Here is a 20808-nt window from a genome sequence, read left to right on the forward strand (position 1 = left end):
AGGACTTCAGAGCGGAGCAGTGCGCCGAATTCAACAGCATACCGTTCGAGGGAATTTACTACGAGTGAGTATCGAGAACGGTCCCAGTGACGCGTACTGTCAGCGCATCGCTGCAAATCGTTTTGGAATCCCGATGGAGTTGCTGGATACGCGGCGAATGTGATTTATCGTCGACGTCATATTCGACAGGGGAGGGTCGTGGCCTTTTCGCCGATCTCCGGCGAGATCTAATGGTCGTTCGAAGTTGAAATCCATGCTCGTTCGAACCCGCGTTCGAATTTCACGTCACCGAGACGTGTAGACGATGGAACGCGAATTGTTTCGCGAAAAGCGCTTTTTCACGGCGGGGAAATATTCCGTCGATATTTAACGGAATATTATCTCCACAGAAGGAGACATGGTTTTTCATTTTTCGAAAAATAATACGGCGGAAAGATCGTGGGATTTTTTGGCTCCAAATATTTTTACGCGAATCGAGTATATCGGCCATAAATTTTGCGAAGATTCGAACGTTCCATACGCTCGTGTACTCCTATTTCGTGGTTGAAGCGTTCGTTCCAGAGCTACTTTTTCTCATAAACGCGCGTTAATTTTAGAATGGTCCTTCCGAAGGCAATCGCAATAAAAGCGTACGTGATCTGATGGCAAAAATTGAAGGTGACCCGTTTCTCTAAGCACGACACTGAACTGACGTCATGCCTTTGCGTTTACTCCAGAGACTATAAAAAGTGATTGCGTAATTCGCCCACGAGCAAGTTGCCCAAATTTCAATCTTCCATTAGCTGGATCGTTCCACGGATAGAAATTTTTCCAACTGCCTATCGAAAAAATAAAATTTGCGTTCAACTATGCAAGAAAACTATATAGAGCATAGAATTGTAGCCTGTAAATATATTTAAATACATCTATGAAAAGGATCCCAAATATAGGTAACCCTCCTATAACACGGTAGATAGGTTCCTAGAAAATGCCGTGTTATGTGAAACCGTGTTGTATGAGACCCAGAGTCAGTAAAAAAGGTTACGTTTCGAAAACTTATTAAAAACAAATTTTTTTCTTAATTCTACATAAACAACTTAATTTTCATTGAAAATATAAACGTATGTACGACACAAAACAAAAGAAATGCAAAAATATTATTTTAATTTAACGCAACTTTGATTTAATAAATTTCTTCGTCGTCACTGCTTATGTAGAAGTACAGTGTTGTACAAAGGTTTTTGCAATTTTCTTATCGCGTTAGAGCGAAACCGTGTCATAGGATGTGTTGTAGGTGGGTTTCCGCAATTTATGAATCGTGTTATAGGATACCGTGTTGTAGGAGTACCTACCTGTACTTAGTTTACCCAGCATCAGTTTTAAACGAGCGTGTCTTTATGTGCCTCCGTAGAGTGAAGCATACAAAAAGAAATTGCAATACCACGAACAAATACGTGCTAAAAAGTCGATTCGAGTAACGTCATTGACATCCTCTTACGCAATGCAAACAATCCTGGTAAGAGCGATGGAAGGTTGAAAAAGGGCGGGAAACGCAGCGTCTAATCGCGTCAGGTGGATGCTTAAAAAGCTGGCAGCTGCTTTGAAAGAGGAGAGCAGCCAGTTATCGAGAAGATCGATGGCGATCGCCGGATCTTCGCGCCATAAAACGGCCAACGGCGAGACTAATCGCGCAAAATCGTTCGCAGTTGGATCCCGTACACCGGCGGGCCGAACAAGTGCGATTTGAATTGCATGCCGCGCGGCGAGCGTTTCTTCTACAAGCACAGGCAGATGGTGATCGACGGGACGCCATGCGAGGCCGAGAAGAACGACGTCTGTGTCGGAGGCAAATGCATGGTGAGTTAACGATCCCCGATTCACCGCGACGGGACCAACGCGAATTCATTTCCGTTCGGGCCCGTCTCGTTTTGTCGCGAGACAATCGGGGGACGGGAAAGCTTGTGATCCTGTTAGAGCAACTCGACGATACCGATCGACGCGTCAGCGTGTAATTCCTCTTTGATTGCCAGCACGTCGGATGCGACATGATGCTTGGAAGCGACGTGAAGGAGGATGCGTGCCGGGAATGCGGCGGCGATGGCTCCGACTGCAACACCGTTTCCAGTTTGTTCGACACCGACGATCTTCAACGGGGTAAGCCGAGGAATCTCTTTATCTCGATTTCTTCCTTTTCTTCGCCGGTTCCCGCACGATCAAGGCTGCGACCGAGAGATGAATGAGAAGCTGCGGCAATCGGCGAGGAGAGCAGTCAGCACAGAGTTTGCTGAAGATTCTCTTAGGACATTTCCTTTGTTTTTTAACCCCTCGTGAACGGAGGTGTCGAGGAAAGAGATATATCGAGAGATAAATTGCGAATTAATTAATTAAGGGGTACTATGCATATTATATACTCGATTGTCAAGCGTCGATGACTCGATAATCGTGGATGAACCATCGATATTTTTAGGGATGGTTCAACTCTTTGGGACACGATGTGATTAACCCTTTGCACTCGAGAGGTAACTCTCAGTCACCATTTAATCAGATTCTAAAGATCGACGTTAATATATCAAATTTAAAATTACTTAACGATGTGTGGAATGTGGAAGAGAAATAATTCTATGTCTTAATTCTACTCTATATGACAGAAAGTCTTCGAATTACTATTTTTCTGTAACGAAAAAGTCGTCGAGTGCAAGGGGTTAAAAGTGCCCCACATTTTCGATGCATTGTAATGCATGGTGCAATATAGGTTTATTTTATTATGTGAAATTCTGTTAGAAAAAGTTGACCCTTTGACTGCCACGCCGAAATCACATGTCTCGCTCAGGACGCCATGGGAGTGTACCCCTAAATGCAAGATTTGTTCTAATATTTTTTTGATCCATGTTCTAATACAAATTTGTAATTATTCAATAGGGCACTTTTTATTTCAAAGTATCTTCTAATTAGCGGTTATATTCAAATTGCACTGTCAATTTTAAGATGCAAGATTTGTTCTAATATTTTTTTGATCCATGTTCTAATACAAATTTGTAATTATTCAATGGGGCACTTTTTATTTCAAAGTATCTTCTAATTAGCGGTTATATTCAAATTGCACTGTCAATTTTCGTTCAATTTTTACAATTGTAATTTTACAAGTAGTTCAAATGATTATCTTGGCGTCACAGGAGAAACTGTGGCCGGTCATATATAACTAACGTGGCAGTCAAAGTGTTAAGAAATATTATAGGAATTAAATTGGAACACTTGCAGATAGCGATTATAGCGAATAATATGCTAGAATATCGCGAGATTTATGGTAATTGTATTTTTCCTCGAATTTTCCTCAGGATACGTCGATATCATATTGATACCCAAGGGAGCAACGAACGTGGTGGTAAAGGAGATCGAGGCGTCGAACAATTATTTAGGTGAGTGAATCTAAATATCACGATTTTCGTTCTAACGGGGAAAATTAAGAGTTGATAAAGCATCGTTCGTTGTTGACGTTTTAACTGGTTTCATACCGGCAGCTATTAGAAACACTTCGGGGCACTATTATCTAAATGGAAACTGGAGGATAGATTTTCCGCGAAGCCTGAAATTCGCCGGGACCATATTCCATTATTCGAGAGATCCGCAAGGTTTCGCGGCACCCGATACCATTACCACCTTGGGGCCGACGAGTGAACCAATTTACGTGGTGGTAAGTGGCTGCATCGCTCTTAAATAGCGAATTACACCGTCATATAGTCGAAAAGATTCGCTTCCCTTCGTTGAAACAAGTAAAACGAGTAGAACGAGTGGAACGACTAAATGGTAAAATGCTCCTTAATTCCAGCTTCTCTGCGCAAAATTAACTCATTTCGCTAAGAGTACGAGATTTAATTAAACAGACGTAATCACAGAGACAAATTATCCGAGTAAAATTATCAGTCAAATGGGACCAGTCCTAAAAATTAAAAAATAATTCCGACAGAGGAAAGAATTAATTGCTAGCTATTATTTAGCCAAATTATTAATTAATAAATTATCTAGCTAAAATTATGAAATAATTCCAACAAAGGAAGGAAATAATTGCTAGGAAAAAATAATTTGTCTCTCGATTATGCAATTTCTGTGCCACATTTCCTAACTTGAAAATCAATTAGGAGAAAGTTAACCGAATGCCAGTCGAGCGAGGAGAGTTTAGAGGGAAGCTTAATACTTTTTATCGACGATCAAGCGAGAAGAGGGATAATTCTTTTAACGCAATGTTCAACAGCTTCTCTATCAAGAGCATAACGTCGGGGTGCACTACGAGTACAGCATACAGAAGAAATTCTCTCAGCAAACAGGCGCGGATAGCTACACGTGGATAACCGAAGAATTTTCCAGCTGCAGTGCGACTTGCGGCGGAGGTAATATTTCGAAAATTAATACCTAAGTACACGGCGAACGTGATCGATAATCGGATAGCCTGGGCAGCCAGTGCGCCGAAGGACTCCATCGGTTCTAAATTTGATAGAGCAATTTACGAGCGGACGGATGCTAGGGTTTGATGAACGTTTATTAATTAATATGCTTTCCATTTAGCCTCCGTGAAACAGATCATTCCGTGTCTTTCGCGCGTTGAATTATCGGACAGGTGGATCGGCCGTTAGGGGTGAAAGTTGTCCGTGTTCCCTGCATTCGAAAGCAGATCCTCCTTCCCGTTTCTGAAATGGAATTTATTCCAGCCCGTTCACTGGAACTCGCGCTTCATCGTTCCACGAAACGTAGAATTTATTTCATTTTTCTCCCCTATGCTCGCGTTGTAATCCATCGGTGAAGCTGTAAACGATTTTAATCGTAATTTTCGGGTATCGTGCATTTTATAGCGACCAAAATTTCTGTAAAATTTCGTTCGTTACGGTATCGACGTGTCTAATACAGTGAAAAATTTGTCAACGCGAGGAAATGTTTTGTCAAAGGTTATCAATCGAGACGAGTGGCCTGCGTTCGAAGAAGAGATAACCAACCGGTGGATGAGAGCCTTTGCAACCCGGAGTTGGAACCAGCTGACACACAAGCTTGTAACCAGGACCCGTGTCCACCTGTGTGGGTGGAAAGCGAGTGGGGCCCTTGTAGCAAGGACTGCGGCGAAGGAGGTGAGCAGACCAGAGAGATCAAATGCGAGCAGGTCATCTCCGGCGGAATCCCCACGGTGGTGGACGACAGTCAGTGTCTGGAGAAGGTGGGACCAAAAGGGCCCACCAGCCAGGAGTGTAACAGGAAATTGGTGTGCCCGCAATTCCACGTAGGACCATGGAAACCGGTACGAATTCCTTACCCCGAAACAAGTACTCATCTTGCAAATTTGAAAGGGAATACGTTAATTTAATCAGTTATTTAAGAATGAAGTTTGAAAAATTATCTAGATCTAGATTTCCATTTATTTCCGACGGAGAAATGATTTTAAATCCGAAAAGAAAGCGATTATAAGATTTCGCGTTAGGGTATTCGAAGTTGACCGGAATTTTATGGAGATGTCTGTTTTATTGTTGCACAGTGCGACCGTTTGTGCGGTCCAGGGAAGCAGGTGAGAAAAGTGACGTGTTACAAGAAGATAAACGGCAGGATCCAAGTGCTGGAGGACAAGGCTTGCGAGGGAGAGGTTCCCGAGCGTGAGAAACCATGCGAATTGAGACCTTGCGCGGGCCTCGACTGGGTCACGTCGGATTGGAGTGGTGTAAGCTCGCAATTTTTCACGCGATACCACCCAAAAGCACTCGTGCCTATTCCATTTCGAATATTCCCACCGCGGAAAGTAGAAGCTTCTGATAGAAATATTTCGGCAAGCAATATTACAAGAGCACGTACTTAAATGAAAAGTGTCCCATTTCTTCCCGGACGGTTCTTCGAGATTACTGCCTGACTCTGGTCACTTTTCCCCAGTGCGACGAGAAATGTGGGCTGACTCAAGAGACCAGGACCACTCGCTGCGCCACTCAAGATGGGACCGTTTATCCGGACGAGAAATGCGACGCGACGAAGAAGCCGGAATTGACGCGGGACTGCGAGAGCAAGAAGGAGTGCGAGTTCTTGTGGTTCGCTTCTCAGTGGAGCGACGTAAGTTAATTACATATCTTCTCGGAACCTTGTCGACAGTTGTGACATTTTGCCGATGTAATTTTAACACGCGTCACACGCCATTCTCCACTGTCCCGAATTTAACGAGATTGTAAATTCTTACGCACGCGATACGTCGCCAAGTGGTGGCTCTTATCGGTCTAACGAGGTCAGACTCGTTGATTTATTCCAAGGGATGAAGAAACGGGGACGAGAGTTTAATCATACGGGACATTATCGCCAGACTTCGTACTAAACCTTAATCGCGTTAATTTATAAAGTTATGGAACACTTGTGCGAAAAAATCCCGTTTGTAGTCCAAGTCACGATCGGCTTAACGATTATTTTGGGCCCTCAGTGTTCGGCGGACTGTGGGTCAGGTGTGCAGAGCCGCAAGGTGTTCTGCGGCACTTTCGACGACGAAACGATGAAGAAAGTATCTGACGAAAACTGCGATCCGAAGAAGAGGATGAACGAGACGAAGGTCTGCACCGCCGAAGAGGAGTGCAAAGGCGAATGGTTCGCTGGACCATGGAGCAAGGTAAGCGATATTTCAAGTAATCGAGAACGATTTCCCACAAATAATGACGATCGAAGATAAATTCTTCGAAATTTTCAAAGGTTTTTCTTTCGAGCTATTTCGTAGAACCTAATTTCGCAGCTTCTTCCTTCGTTTCCTCGTTGAACAGTCGAAGATTTCGATTTGCGATTGATTTTCTTAGAAAATCTGCCCTTGCTGCGTGAGGTATTCGCGAGAAATGCACCGCGTCGTGTTCCCTTGGTCGCCGAAGAAATCCAATATCTTCGACGGCTTTGTAGCGAGCCTAACAAGAAGCGTCCGCCTCAAATTTCTTCCATTAATCACCTTATCGTGTTCCAGTGCTCGAAACCGTGCGGCAGTGGCACGATGGACCGCAAGGTGATTTGCATGAAGGACAACATGGTGTCGAGCAACTGCGGCCCCGACAAGATCATATTCTCCTTTGAACACTGCAACGACCAACCGTGCGAGGAGGGTACGTTTCAAGTCCAAGGAAATTGACTTGCGTTCGATTAAATTCAATTTCCTTCTATCTTTTCGTAATTTACTACGCAAAGTAAGAGAAAGTTAGCACAAATTGGTACGAGAAATCATTCTCGAAGTGGATTACTTCGTTGAATCATTTAGCTTCCGTTCATCCTGACGAGCTGCGATATTTATCGGTAAAAATACACGGAACTCTCGATCTTGATCCAGACCTTGTTTTCAGACCAGGTAATTCCAATGGAGCCGGACAAAATCAAAGATCTCACCGATGAGGACGAAGAATGCGAGGTATACGAGGACGAGGACTTCGTGACTGTCTCCTCCAGTCTCTCCAGCGTTAGTAAAACTTGGTTATAGTCCGAATTCCTTCCGAATTTAAATTCTTGTTGACATATTACGGAAGAATCACTGTCTAAAAATTTATTTTTCTAATCTTCCAACTGGAATCGATACAATTTCGTTCAATAGGATAAATCGAATAAGATGGCAGACCTTACCGAGGCAACTCCCCTCAGTTCACCAGACACTGGTGATACCTCTGTTAGCGACGCATATGACGGAATGTTAGGAGATGCCGGGTACACCAGGGGCGATATACCTCCTACAGAAACCGGAAGCGGTGAAGGAAGTGGCACAGACTTTACCGATTCGTTCATGTACACGTACTCGTCAGGATTCGAGACGTCGTTCGAGGGCAGTGGGACTGGCGAAACTGGGAAAGATGACGACTTGTTCACTACGGTGTCTGGAATCACGGAATCTGACATTACCGAAGAGACAGTCGAGGGATCCACCTCGGGTTCCACCGACGAGTCGACTTCTGAAACGGAGGAAACTCCGGCGTCTGGTGGTAAATTGACGAGATTCTAATTCTAAAATTATTTCACGGATAATTTTGCTACGTTTTATGATTATTTCGAATTATCCAGAAACAAACATGACAACCGAATCCGGAGCAACCGAGGAAACGACGAGCGAATCGACCGATCAGAGTTCCGAGTCCACAGTTTCTTTTGAGACGGAAGGTACCACTGTTTCGTCATTGACGGAATCTACGGAGCCAGCAGCTACTGGATTGACAGAATCTACCGAATCAGGTGCAACAGCGGAAACAGAGAGCACTGTCACTGAAGCGGATGTGAAAGGCGAACCTTGGGAGGAATCAGATGAATTAGTCACGGAGACCACAGAATCAGGTGCCACTGAAGAAACCACTGAGTCAGGACCTACAGAATCAACCATATCCACGGAATCAGGAGCTACAGAGGAATCTACAGAATCTGGAGCTACAGAAGAATCCACAGAATCTGGAGCTACGACAGAATCTGGAGGCACAACTGAGTCCGGAGCTACGACAGAGTCCGGAGCTACGACGGAGCCTGGTGCTACGACAGAATCTGGAGCCACGACAGAGTCCGGAGCTACGACAGAGCCTGGAGCTACGACAGAGCCTGGAGCTACGACAGAGCCTGGAGCCACGACAGAGCCTGGAGCTACGACAGAGCCTGGAGCTACGACAGAATCCGGAGCCACGACAGAGCCTGGAGCCACGACAGAGCCTGGAGCTACGACAGAACCTGGAGCCACGACAGAGTCTGGAGCTACGACAGAACCTGGAGCCACGACAGAGCCTGGAGCCACGACAGAGTCCGGAGCTACGACAGAGCCTGAAGTGATCGGAACAACGGAAGTCACTGAAACAACGGAATCTGGAGCGACGACAGAAGCTGGACTAACAGAAACTGGAGCTACGACAGAATCTGGAGCTACAACAGAATCAGTAGCGACGGAAATGACCGAATCAACAAAGTCAGGAGCAACTACCGAGGCCACGGAATCTGCTCTGATCGAAACTACCGAATCAGGTATGACCACCGAGTCTGGTGTAACTACCGAGTCAGGTATGACTACCGAATCTGGTATGACTACCGAATCTGGTATGACTACCGAGTCAGGAATGACTACCGAATCTGGTATGACTACCGAATCTGGCATGACTACCGAATCTGGTATGACTACCGAATCTGGCATGACTACCGAATCTGGCATGACCACGGAATCCGGCGAAACAACAACCGAGGCAACCACGGTTTCCGGTGAAACCACTGAATCTGGTGCCACCACCGAGTCAGGAGAAACTACGGAGTCTGGTGCAACAACAGAGAGCAGTGAAACCTCTGTGTCTGAAGTGACCGAGACGACAGTATCTGGATTAACACCATCGACTGACGAGGAGGAGACTGAAATGACCGAGAAAACTCACAGTAAATTATTTCAGTCGATTGATACCTCAGCTGATTCACTAACAGATCACGAAATTATACTTAACTTTTCCGTTCCAGTATCCGAATTCTGGACGACTATCGGCCCAGACGAAGAAACCGCATCGCGCAAACCTCGCATTTGCAAAATTCCTAGGAAGAAGACCTGCAAGACCTCGATCTACGGTTGTTGCTACGATGGAGTCACTATGGCACAAGGACCATTCGGCCAAGGCTGTCCCATTGCACAGACCTGTAACGATACCAAATACGGTTGCTGCGACGACGGAGTATCCCCAGCCACTGGTCCAGAGAATCAGGGCTGTCCCGAATCGAACTGCGATGAAACGCTATTCGGTTGCTGCCCCGACGGAGTTACTATTTCCGAAGGCAACGATTTTGAGGGCTGCAAGAAACCTTGCAACGAGACTGAGTTAGTTTCAACAAATTTCGTTTTCCATCCAGGCAAATATTTAAATGTTCAATAAATATTCTACCCTAATGTTTAACAAATATTCCAGATTTGGATGTTGCCCTGATAACGAGACTCCAGCCAGTGGAGAAGATAATTTGGGATGCTGCAATGTTACCGAATTCGGTTGCTGTCCTGATGGAATGAAATCCGCTGCTGGACCGGACGGAGAAGGTACAGTATCACCATCTCATTTTTGCTAGCTACGATTAAGAATCTACCATAATCGCGCAATAGTACTTAGAGGTTTGGTTCATATAATGGTTACAGGTTGCGAGGAGATTACTTCTGTCACTCCCACGACGGAAGAATACGAGACAACTACTGTACAGGAAGTTTGCACGAATACTACCTACGGATGTTGTCCAGACGGTGTCTCGTTCGCGACTGGTTTGAACTTCGAGGGCTGTGGTGTAATCAACGCAGACAATTGCACCGTGTCGTACTTCGGATGCTGTCCAGACAACACTTCCCCAGGTTAGTCACAAAACAGTATACAATCTCTACATTTACGGAAATTAATCCCTTCGTCTAGAACATCGTGCGAGACTCGTGGTAAGAAAATTGGGCCAAACACGAGTGTCACGGGTGAAAGACATGATTTATAGATAGGGCCCAATATAAGTAATACGGGTCGGATAAAATGGCGTGATTGATTGTATCGTTAATTATGGCTCATGCCATCGGAATTTAAATCGTAAGCCAAGGTATTCGATTCCTTCAAATTACATACATTTGTTATCAGAATTTCGAAATTAATCATCGGCCGATTATTGCGTATCAAAGTACTTTTATTTCATACTCGAATAACTCGAAAAATCACACAGCCCTTGGGCCCAACTACCTTGGCTGCTATATGGCCTGCGAGAACAGCACCTACGGCTGCTGCGAGGACGGTGTCACCCCAGCTCACGGTCCAAATAGAGAGGGTTGCTGCCTGTCGACACCGTACAAGTGCTGCCCAGACAACATACTCCCAGCCCGTGGGCCAGACTTTTATGGTTGTGGATGCCAGTACACGAGATTCGGCTGTTGCCCTGACAATAGCACTGCTGCTCGCGGACCGAACAGCGAGGGTTGCGGTTGCAAGTACACGCCTCACGGCTGTTGCCCTAACCGCTTCACCCCGGCCACAGGACCGAATTACGATGGCTGTCCGTGTTATACGTACCAGTTCGGATGCTGCCCTGATGGTGTCACTATCGCCAAAGGACCTCGCGGATTAGGTAATCGCACAGAAGTGAAATCTCACTAATTCTGGTATAAAACATCATCAATGCAATAATCATAGTAGTTAATCGCAGAACTCCTGTCTATCTTCCGACGATATTACACGGGATACTCCTTATCATTCTTATCTTAATCACGCGAAGACTGCATCGAATGTAAGGAGCAGAGAAAAATTCGTAGCAACCCGTCTCGTGACTAAATTCTCAGGTTGCGGTTGCGAGAATACCGAATTCAAGTGCTGCTCCGACGGAAAAACGCCGGCTAAGGGTGCAAACTACGCTGGCTGCACTTGCGACGCCTCGAAGTACGGATGTTGTCCCGACGGGCAAGAGGAAGCTCAAGGGGAGAACTTCGAGGGCTGTCTGTCGGTTCCAGTTTCCCTTGGCTCGGCTTGTGCGTTGAAGAGGGACAGAGGACCCTGCCGAGACTTTACCGTCAACTGGTACTTCGACACGGAGTATGGTGGTTGCTCGCGATTCTGGTACGGAGGCTGCGAGGGTAACAACAATCGATTCAAGACTCAAGGAGAATGCAAAGACGTGTGCGTGCAGCCTAAAGGAAAAGGTAAATTGAACCTAGTATAAATATTTTTGGAGAATTTTTCAAAAATATTTGAGCGGTTTAAGGGATGATTTAAAGTTTCCTTGTCTTCCAGATTTCAGATTTTCATTAAATCCTGTGACAAATTTCATCATTTTTTATTTCTTTTATAACCTGTAGGAGACACAAATTTTATCGAAGATATTGGAGATTAAGAAACTAATTTTTCCGACAACTTTGCAGATGTCTGCTTCCTACCAAGGATCTCCGGACCCTGCGAGGGCTATTTCCCTAAAGAAGAGTGCGAGGAACTCTGTGTCTCTACCGATCTGGGTAAGTTGGTCTTAAAAACCATGCAGCTGATGTCTCCTCCCGTGGATCGTGTTGATAAATCCACCTAATTCTCTACAAAAATTACACTCGCGAAATAACGAGTCAGGAAATAACTTGTAAAGGTGTTTAATCCGCGTCTTCGATTTTTCTATTCGTTAAGATGCTTGCGAGCAGCCGAAAGAGGCAGGTCCATGCGAAGGCAACTTCACCAGATGGTTCTACAACGCGGAATTGCAAGCCTGCGAGCAATTCCGGTACGGCGGGTGCAAAGGAAACGATAACAACTTTGCAACGGAAATCGCTTGTCACCAGCAATGCTTGCAGCCAGGAAGAAGAGGTACGTTCATCCAGCGTGATTCCTTTGATTCTACATCCGCACGTATCACGCTCGTTCTACTGCCTGAACTCATATATTTTATTAGACGTCCCTCCACTAGATACGTTTTCAAAGTGTTACATATTTTCCCGTATTTTTTTTCATTTTATCACGATTGTTTTTTATTTTAATTTCATCGGACGAATTTTTCTCAACGATTTTTTCCCTTCGATTAAGAAAGGAACGGAAACACATGTAACGACGTGAATACCGTGACGAGATTCATTGGTATCATTTATCCGAAAGGATATCGAGAGAGTTGAAGCATCGTAGAATTCGTCTCGACGAACAGAAGAATCGGTTCACGAATTGCAATGATTTTTTAATCAAAAATAACGAAGAAACTGGAAAGTGGAACCGAGATTCCTGAACCAAAATCGCCAGGAAATTAGATCAAGTTTGGCCTAAAATTTCACCCCGGTACACGAATCAGTACTCTCGTTAATCGATTCAGATCTGTGCTCTCTAATCCCGGCTCAGAGACTTAGTTACTCATCCGAATATCACATTGAACCACGAAATCGAATCGAATTCTCACTTTCAACCACACCAAACACGATATCAGCAAACACTCAGGCACCACACGCCACATTCAAGCACCAATTGGCACCTATCATCGTCGAGCGTCGAGACCTCATAGTAATCCGTGCAAATACATATTTCCAGTAAAACTGACAGACGTGTGCCGCCTGGAGAAAGATCCCGGTCCTTGTCCGGGCTCTGTGTTGCGCTGGTATTATGACGCCGGGCGTCAGACGTGTAGCCAATTTGTTTACGGCGGTTGTAAAGGCAATGCCAATAGATTCCGTTCTCGTGCTGCCTGTGAGCAGCGCTGCCCCGTAAAAGGTATCAGAAAAAGCAAAAAGAAAGCGAAAAAAAAAAAAAAGTAGAAAACGCAGAAGGAAGAGAGAGGAAGGTTGATCGAGCAGGAGAATATAGCGCGGAGAGGAAAAGAGATGGAGGAACAAGCTTGTCTGCTTCTTGAATAACAGCAATTCAGTAGAAAGGGAGTCGTTTCTCGTTATTGGGTGTCGATGGGGCTGTTTGTGCTTTCGAGAGACAATTCTCGATGTTATTGGTGTTGGTTCGTCTGTTGCCCCTGTTCGTCCTCGCAAAGCACGTCTAACGAGAGAGCTACGAGTCTAATGGATCATCTGTTTCTGTCTTAACCACTGATCGTAATCGATCGCTCCTATCATCACTGTGCACAGAAAGAGCACCCCTTTTTCTTCGAGTTGCACGCGATATCACGCTGTCGCACCGCTGATCGAACAGGTGATTCGACTTTGTCGAGGTTCTGGCCTCGAGGACGATCGTTCGATCACCTTTGCCTGGCCTGTAACGAGCTCTCTCGATGCACAAGTGCGATTTCGTTCATTGCTGTTCGTTGAATGATCGCGTCGATACGGAATTTCGAGGAGAAATATCGTTTAAACATCGATTAATTTGTTTAAGCTTGATTTGACCAATTGACCGATTTTTCATTTTTCTTATAATTTTTTCACCTTCACTGCCTTCCTGTTTTTAGTTAATCAGGGTAAAGAACAGAGCAGTGTCTCGAAATTCGACGCGAGCATTCGATACCGTTTCAGAAGTCGATTTGCTTCGGTGAGGGGAGAAATGGAATCGGTGTCTGCGAGAAGTAACTCATACATTTTCAGGAATTGAGGAAATATATTCGCTTCTAAGGATGCGAGAGTCATGATAAATTAACCGTTTGCGAATTATTCAACCCTTTTTCTCGTTAATAATAAACGAAACAGACATTGAAATACGTGAAATAGACACCGGTAAAAATTTCAAGTGATTAAATTTAATTTAATTTTTAATTAACCTTAATTAAGAATTCTAATATTTGTCATCGATTTGATGGTGAAATAAAAGGATTCGTAAATCGCAGACGGTCAATATTACTCGAGAATCTAATTCTGCATGGTGTAATAATTAATGCGATTAACAGATAGTTGCTTGCTGCCTCGAGCGGAAGGTAACTGTGGTGAGAAGCAATCTCGATGGTACTTCGATCAGTCGGAGAACCGGTGCATGCCATTCTACTATACTGGTTGCGGTGGGAATAAAAATAATTTTGAATCTAGGGATGCATGCGAGTCTGATTGCCCTGCTAAGATTGGTAAGATTTCGCCTAATCACTTTCTCGAAACGAAACTCTTCGTTTCGTTCGCTTTCCCACGAATCTCTTTCAAAGTTAATCTCGGTCAAAGTAAATCGTTGCTTACGAATCATTAACACTTTCTATGGCAATTTGAGTTGTCGTCGTTCCTTGTCTGTGTAGTCGTTTCCGATGTCAATTGTACCGTATGCACGCAAATCTGCTCTGCGAACTCTACTCTAACGCGTGTTCCTTCTAAAGAGAAACATGTTCTTAGTATACGTGTATCACGTAAATTTGCAATCAGTTTATACATGTCCTATGTTGCTTTATTTGTCAGAGAATGTGGGGTACAAAGTTCCACGAGTCTCGAGAGAAATTGAATTTTGGAAATTGGGAAATGTTTTAAATGATGGAAAAAGAAAACGCGAGAAAGACAGGAAAATAGAGATAAATTTCATTCGTGGAACTTTTTATCTCGCAAACGATGATAAGAGACATGTCCTCATATCATCATTGCTCAAACGCAGAGCAAGACACCTGTCTCTTGCCCGCGCATATGGGAGAATGCCACAACTATACCCAACGATGGTATTACGACTCGTACGAGCAACAGTGTAGACAGTTCTACTATGGTGGTTGCGGTGGGAACGAAAACAATTTCGTCTCGGAACAGGACTGCTTTAGCAGGTGTCAGACTACCATCACCACCGCTGCGCCGTCGAAAGAGGTCGAATTTAAACCAGGTAAGTAATGTCTTTCAACCTACCATTTGATATCGTGAAACGTAAAATTCAAAGCTACCTAAAACTTTACAGACTTCTGCTTCCTTCCGGACGAGCATGGTCCCTGCTCCGAGGAACAAGTTAAATGGTTCTACGACAGCAGAGAGGGCATCTGCAAGCAATTCAGGTACGGCGGCTGTCACAGCAACGGGAACAACTTCAACAGTCGCGAGGAGTGCGAGTATCGATGCGAGGACGTGCAAGGTTTGTAACCAATTTAAAGATTGTGTAAATTTACATTCGTAATTTTCAGAAAAGATCACTCGACTGTTCTTCTGTCCTCTTCAGACCCTTGCAGCCTACCCAAAGTCATCGGTCCCTGCAATGGCTTCGTCAAGCAGTACTACTATGATCATCGAACGGATTCTTGCTCAGAATTCGAGTACAGCGGTTGCCAAGGTAACAAGAATCGCTTCCAGGATAGAGAGTCCTGCGAGAGGAAGTGTCAGAAACAACCACCAACGCAGGCAACTCCAAATGTCACCGTCACACCCGCACCTCCGGTCGAGACTGTCTCGAAGAGTCCGATTTGCTACATGTCGTTTGATCCTGGCACTTGCAACGGTGATCGTACCGCTTTCTACTACGACTCGGCTAATCAGATGTGTCAGGCATTCATCTATGGTGGTTGCGAAGGAAACGCCAACAGATTCCAAACGGAGGAACAGTGCGAACGACTCTGCGGAAAGTTCCATGGACAAGGTTCCAATCTTTTAATTTACCTAGCGAGCCATACCTTTGTAAATGCATTTTTCATAGTATCTTCGCTTTTGTTTCGATATTCTTTAGGCTTGTAAAAAATATCGCGGTTCAAAACTCGGCGACATTAGAGGAAAATATTTCATTTCGGTGAAGAATTTTGTTCTCGAGGAATGCAATCTTCCTTTGCAGATATATGCAACCTACCGGTGAATGCTGGCGAGTGCAGAGGTGACTTCAGGAAGTACTATTACGACTCGGTCACTCGCATTTGCCGCGAATTTTCATACGGTGGATGCGAGGGCAATGCGAACAGATTCAGCTCGATGGTAGAGTGCGAATCCATTTGCATACATCACGAAGAACCCGTCTCCGGAAACGACACCAGCTTCTCGAGCTTGTGTAAGTAGCTCTATTCGTTGCTCGCGTAACCTGATTAGATTCGCGGGGGGAAATGTGGAAGAGAGCTCGAAAAGAATTTGTCGCAATTTTCTCCGAATATTATTGTATACGCGGGAATTCTTTTCGAGAAGAATGCAATTAGCTCGAGATAACAATAACGAGTTTTGAACGATGATGATTCAGCGGTTTGTAAAGAACCGGTCGACAGTGGATCTTGCACTTCCGGTTCGTCCAAGCGGTACTACTTCGACGAGCAAGAGCAAACCTGTCGTACGTTCGTGTACACTGGATGCGGTGGCAATCGTAACAGATTCAAGACCTTCGAGTCTTGCATTAGCACTTGTCTCAGCAGTAAGTCGTGAAAACGTGTTCCACAGCGTCCGAATATATACCTTTTTACCCGTTCAGATTTTCAGCTTCGAACGTGGTGAACGCCTTTACGTGTTACACTGTTGTACATTATATTTTCGTCGTTGTTTCGTATCTATATCTTTTCAAATCTCCATGCACCTATTCCAAACATCCCTCTTCCTTTTATGTACAAAAATTCTGCTTTTCTCTCCCTCGTATTTATAATTCTTCGATTATTTATCTTGTCAGCTTTAATCGTTTCCAAGCTTCGAGACCCTGCTGAAGAGCAAAAATGTAATATTGCTTTTGTCCTGATACTTATATTTTTATTATTATCTTTTATTCTTTTTATTGTCTTATTTCGATATTTTTCGTATCTCTGTCTGTTCGTTTCCAGAACGAATATATCCTTCTTCGTTCTAATTGCGACGAATTTTTCAACAGCTACTAACGAGATCGACGTAGACTCTGGAGCGAACGCGAAAGATCCTTGCGTGGAAACTCGCAAAGAATGCAGCACCATTCGTTGTCCTTATGGCAAGGAAGCGTTCGTGGACTCCCAGGACTGCGAGCGATGCCGTTGCGTGGATCCATGCAGGACTCAGGTTTGTCCGGATGACACCAAGTGCGCCATCACCCTCGTCGCTACTAAGGATGGCACGGAGTACAAGGGAATTTGCAGATCAGGTAACCACGGACGAGTTAAACTATTATTTTCAGTTTGAGGAATGAAACTAATAATAATTGTGATCTTTCTCGTTCTTCCCATAGTGACGAAACCAGGCCGCTGTCCAAACGTGTCGAACAGCACCAGGTGCGAGCAGGAATACGCGGATTGCTCTGGGGAAATGAAGTGCTGCAACAATGGCTGCGGCACTTCCTGTCTAGAACCAGCAGCCATGGAAGTTTCCACTACACCGAGACCATGGATTACCTCGCCACCGCCTGGAGCAGAACCAGCTTCGCTCGAGAAGCCAAAGGAGCCAAAGGTCAGCGCTCAGGAGGGTAGCTATGTAACGTTGCAGTGCGTAGCCCTGGGAAATCCGAAACCAACCATCACGTGGAGGAAGGGCACGGCATTGGTGAGATTCTTAAATCTTCATGAATATTTCATCGAATTATAAATCCATAATTATCCCAATAGTAGAATACGGTATAATAATAACGAAGATTAATCACACCAGATTGCAGCTTCGGAAAGCAGACGTCGCATCCTGCTCGATGGTTCTCTTCAAATTATTAATTTAGATCGATACGACGGTGGGACTTATGTCTGCACTGCTGACAATGGTTTGGGACCACCGGTAAGAGTGGAATACGAATTGGTGATCACAGGTACGTACCATACGTCAACCACTGACAAAGAGTACTGTCTTGTTACGTTGCAAGGTGTTTGATGGAAGTGTTTTACATTGCACACTGTAGTCGATCTCTCAGTAGCACCTAGCTAACCCAGTTCAATATTCTAGTTCCATACACGATGTTAGACACGTTTATAATCACTTGGTCCATCCAAATAACTCGATGAAGGTGTTCACGTTTCTGTCTTCTGCACGTTGTTTTCTCTCACGCTTTGCACAGAACCGACAGATCTAGCCGCAGCCATTTTGGGAGAACCTAACACTCACGTGATAGTTTCCATGAACTCTCCCATATCTCTGCACTGCTACGCATGGGGTTGGCCCAGACCTTTCGTCACCTGGTGGCGAGGCGATCGCATGTTGCCGCTCTCTTCGGACATTTACGAACAGGATTCCGAATACACACTACTGATACGAACCGTCACGCTACCCATTCTGGGCGAGTACACCTGCCAAGCTTTCAACGCCATCGGCAAAGCCGCGTCTTGGTCGGTGACATTGCAAGCTGTCGGTCCGGTGTACAATATCAAGCCCGAGTACGACGAGTACATGAAGTACCTCGTTGAGGCGCCTAGAAAACCGGAGAAACCCCGGTACCCCCATAAACCCAACAGAACGCATGCCTCTGACTATCACACTTACGGACCTGGACACCCGACTAGACAATCTCACGTTACCACTCCCAGTCCCATTGGATTTACCACCAGTGCAGAGTTTGGTGCATCGTTTAGAGGTGAGTGGGTGACGCACTGTGATTTTTCGATTTTTCCGATTGCACTGTAAAAAAGTGGATGTTGATACTGGGATCAATGTCTGTTTCTCAAAGTGACGGTGCAATTGGATTTCTTTTTTCTTCTTTTCACTCTTGCTTTCGCCATTGCGGATTCTTTGGTACGCTTTCACTTGTTTGGCTATGCTGAATTTCGTTTTGCTTGCATGCTAAATATTAATTGGTAACAGAAATCGATCATGAGGTGAGTCCATGTGCATATTTCCAATTTATCGACGCAATTTGGTTTTTATATTTCTTTTTTCTCTTTATTTAATTATCTCGGCTTCGTTTCGAAACGTTTTATTATAATATCGGCTATTTGACAGTGCCCGTCACAACCAACATAACGTTAGGACAGAATCAGTTCCCCGAGGGAAGCGATATTAGCATCCCTTGCCACGTAGACGGTTATCCGGTTCCTCGAATATATTGGTACAAAGAAAACGATTTGATTCAGCCGAACAATCGAATACAAATCACCGGTATGTTTGCTTTATGGAAACGAGTTATCAAATTTGACAAACGAAGGGTTATTTCACCAACTTCTCGAATCTGTTTGCAGAAGTGAACAGACTCGTGATTGGCAACGCGAATCGAGAAGATTCTGGCAGATATCGCTGCGAAGCGAAGAACGACTACTCGATGTCTTCCTCTGTAGTGACCATAGAAGTCGCAGGTACACTTTTACACTTTCTTCATCACAATAAATTAAGAATTACGACTTATTCGTTAACATCAGATTTATCGGATTCGTAAATTAAGGGCTAATTGCAATTAAATTAAAAATAAATTGCCCAATTGGAAAGAAAGTTCGTATTTTTCCAGGAATCTTTATTCATCCGAATTGCGTGGACAATTCGTTCTTCGCGAAGTGCGATCTGATCGTGGAGGCGAAATACTGCATGCACAAGTACTACGCGAAGTTCTGCTGCCGATCCTGCACCAAGGCCGGCCAGCTACCCCCCTGAGGTTCTCACCTGGCCAATTCGAAGAGGAGGCGCAGGTGCATCATGAAGAGCCTCGTCTAAGAACACTTGGTTGCTTCCGGTGAGCCCGACGAGCATGATAAAGAGCAATTACGATCGTGCGTGTTTTAATTAGCTCTTAATCTATCGAGGGTTGAAAAGGGAAAAACAATATATATATAAACGAAGGAAACGACGACGAGGCCGCGTGATGATTCGATTCGAACACTCGTCTGTCTCGAGCGTGTGTGCCGCATAAACGTGACGTTAATTCACTGCCAAAGCCTTAGAACGTCTATACATAGATACCTTTAATATATAATTAAGCAACAGCGAGACATTCAACGTCGTCAACGTTGTCGTTTATGTATGTATATACGATCTGACGCTGAATCCTAGTCGGTCGAAGCCATATCAGGACAGGAATGATCGCTGTCCTCCGGGGAACGAGAGAAAGCGTCTCGATCGGTTCATCGATCGGTACTACTTGCTTTTCTTTTCCTTTTCCTTTCCGTTCCGTTCGCGTTCGAGTTCGAGTTGGTGGACACCCACGAAGGTACTCTGGAATCATGCGATAAGATATGCGAATTCGAAGCTGGAATAGTTGGTCTATATATCGTTCAACCGAAACGCACGTCTGTGAATTATGTGAATTATTCGAAAGATTTATCGATCCAAATTTCTGAACGATTTACTTCCAAAAAACACAAAGCGTCGTTCTTTCAAACGTCTCTCGAGCATCCGCTGAATTTTGGTGAAAGATTTAAGAGTCGGTGGAAAATGTTGGAACAAAATTCTCGATACTATGCAGAGAGAAAATCGCACGATTTCTAAACACGTCGCAGCAATGGATCCGCGAAACAGACATGTCAGGGGATCAAAAGCAGTCGCGATATCCCCTTTCTTTTCTTTCTCATCGAGCACGTCGCGTTGCGTGATCGAGTAAAACGAAAGAGGAAAGGCGATAGAGAATGGGGGGATGGGAACTTGTACCTATTTGTATGAAGCATATACACACGTTACGTTGTACAATATAAATAGTTTATTACGCTGTACGCCATTTATATACT

The 20808-nt window shown here is 44.6% G+C and overlaps 1 protein-coding gene across 1 annotated transcript; it reads left to right on the forward strand.

Moving 5' to 3' along the window:
- LOC108555694 (papilin-like) lies at positions 1-20069 on the forward strand. The gene is made up of 34 exons (XM_017911476.1): positions 1-64; positions 1686-1836; positions 2010-2133; positions 3315-3395; positions 3498-3670; positions 4229-4364; positions 4917-5260; positions 5495-5674; positions 5881-6054; positions 6413-6595; positions 6935-7070; positions 7305-7417; positions 7550-7931; positions 8011-9345; positions 9424-9775; positions 9864-9988; positions 10085-10291; positions 10642-11040; positions 11252-11608; positions 11828-11917; positions 12078-12254; positions 14254-14424; positions 14934-15149; positions 15222-15392; positions 15477-15890; positions 16080-16289; positions 16473-16640; positions 17085-17327; positions 17412-17722; positions 17825-17975; positions 18222-18734; positions 19100-19255; positions 19336-19449; positions 19599-20069. The coding sequence occupies exons 2-34, from the start codon at positions 1732-1734 to the stop codon at positions 19739-19741; spliced, it is 8154 nt and encodes a 2717-aa protein (XP_017766965.1). The 5' UTR covers positions 1-64; positions 1686-1731; the 3' UTR covers positions 19742-20069.
- The last annotated feature ends 739 nt before the right edge of the window (positions 20070-20808 follow it).

This window comes from Eufriesea mexicana, unplaced genomic scaffold (genome assembly GCF_001483705.2).
Source record: "Eufriesea mexicana isolate 0111107269 unplaced genomic scaffold, ASM148370v2 scaffold267, whole genome shotgun sequence".
NCBI lineage: Eukaryota > Metazoa > Arthropoda > Insecta > Hymenoptera > Apidae > Eufriesea > Eufriesea mexicana.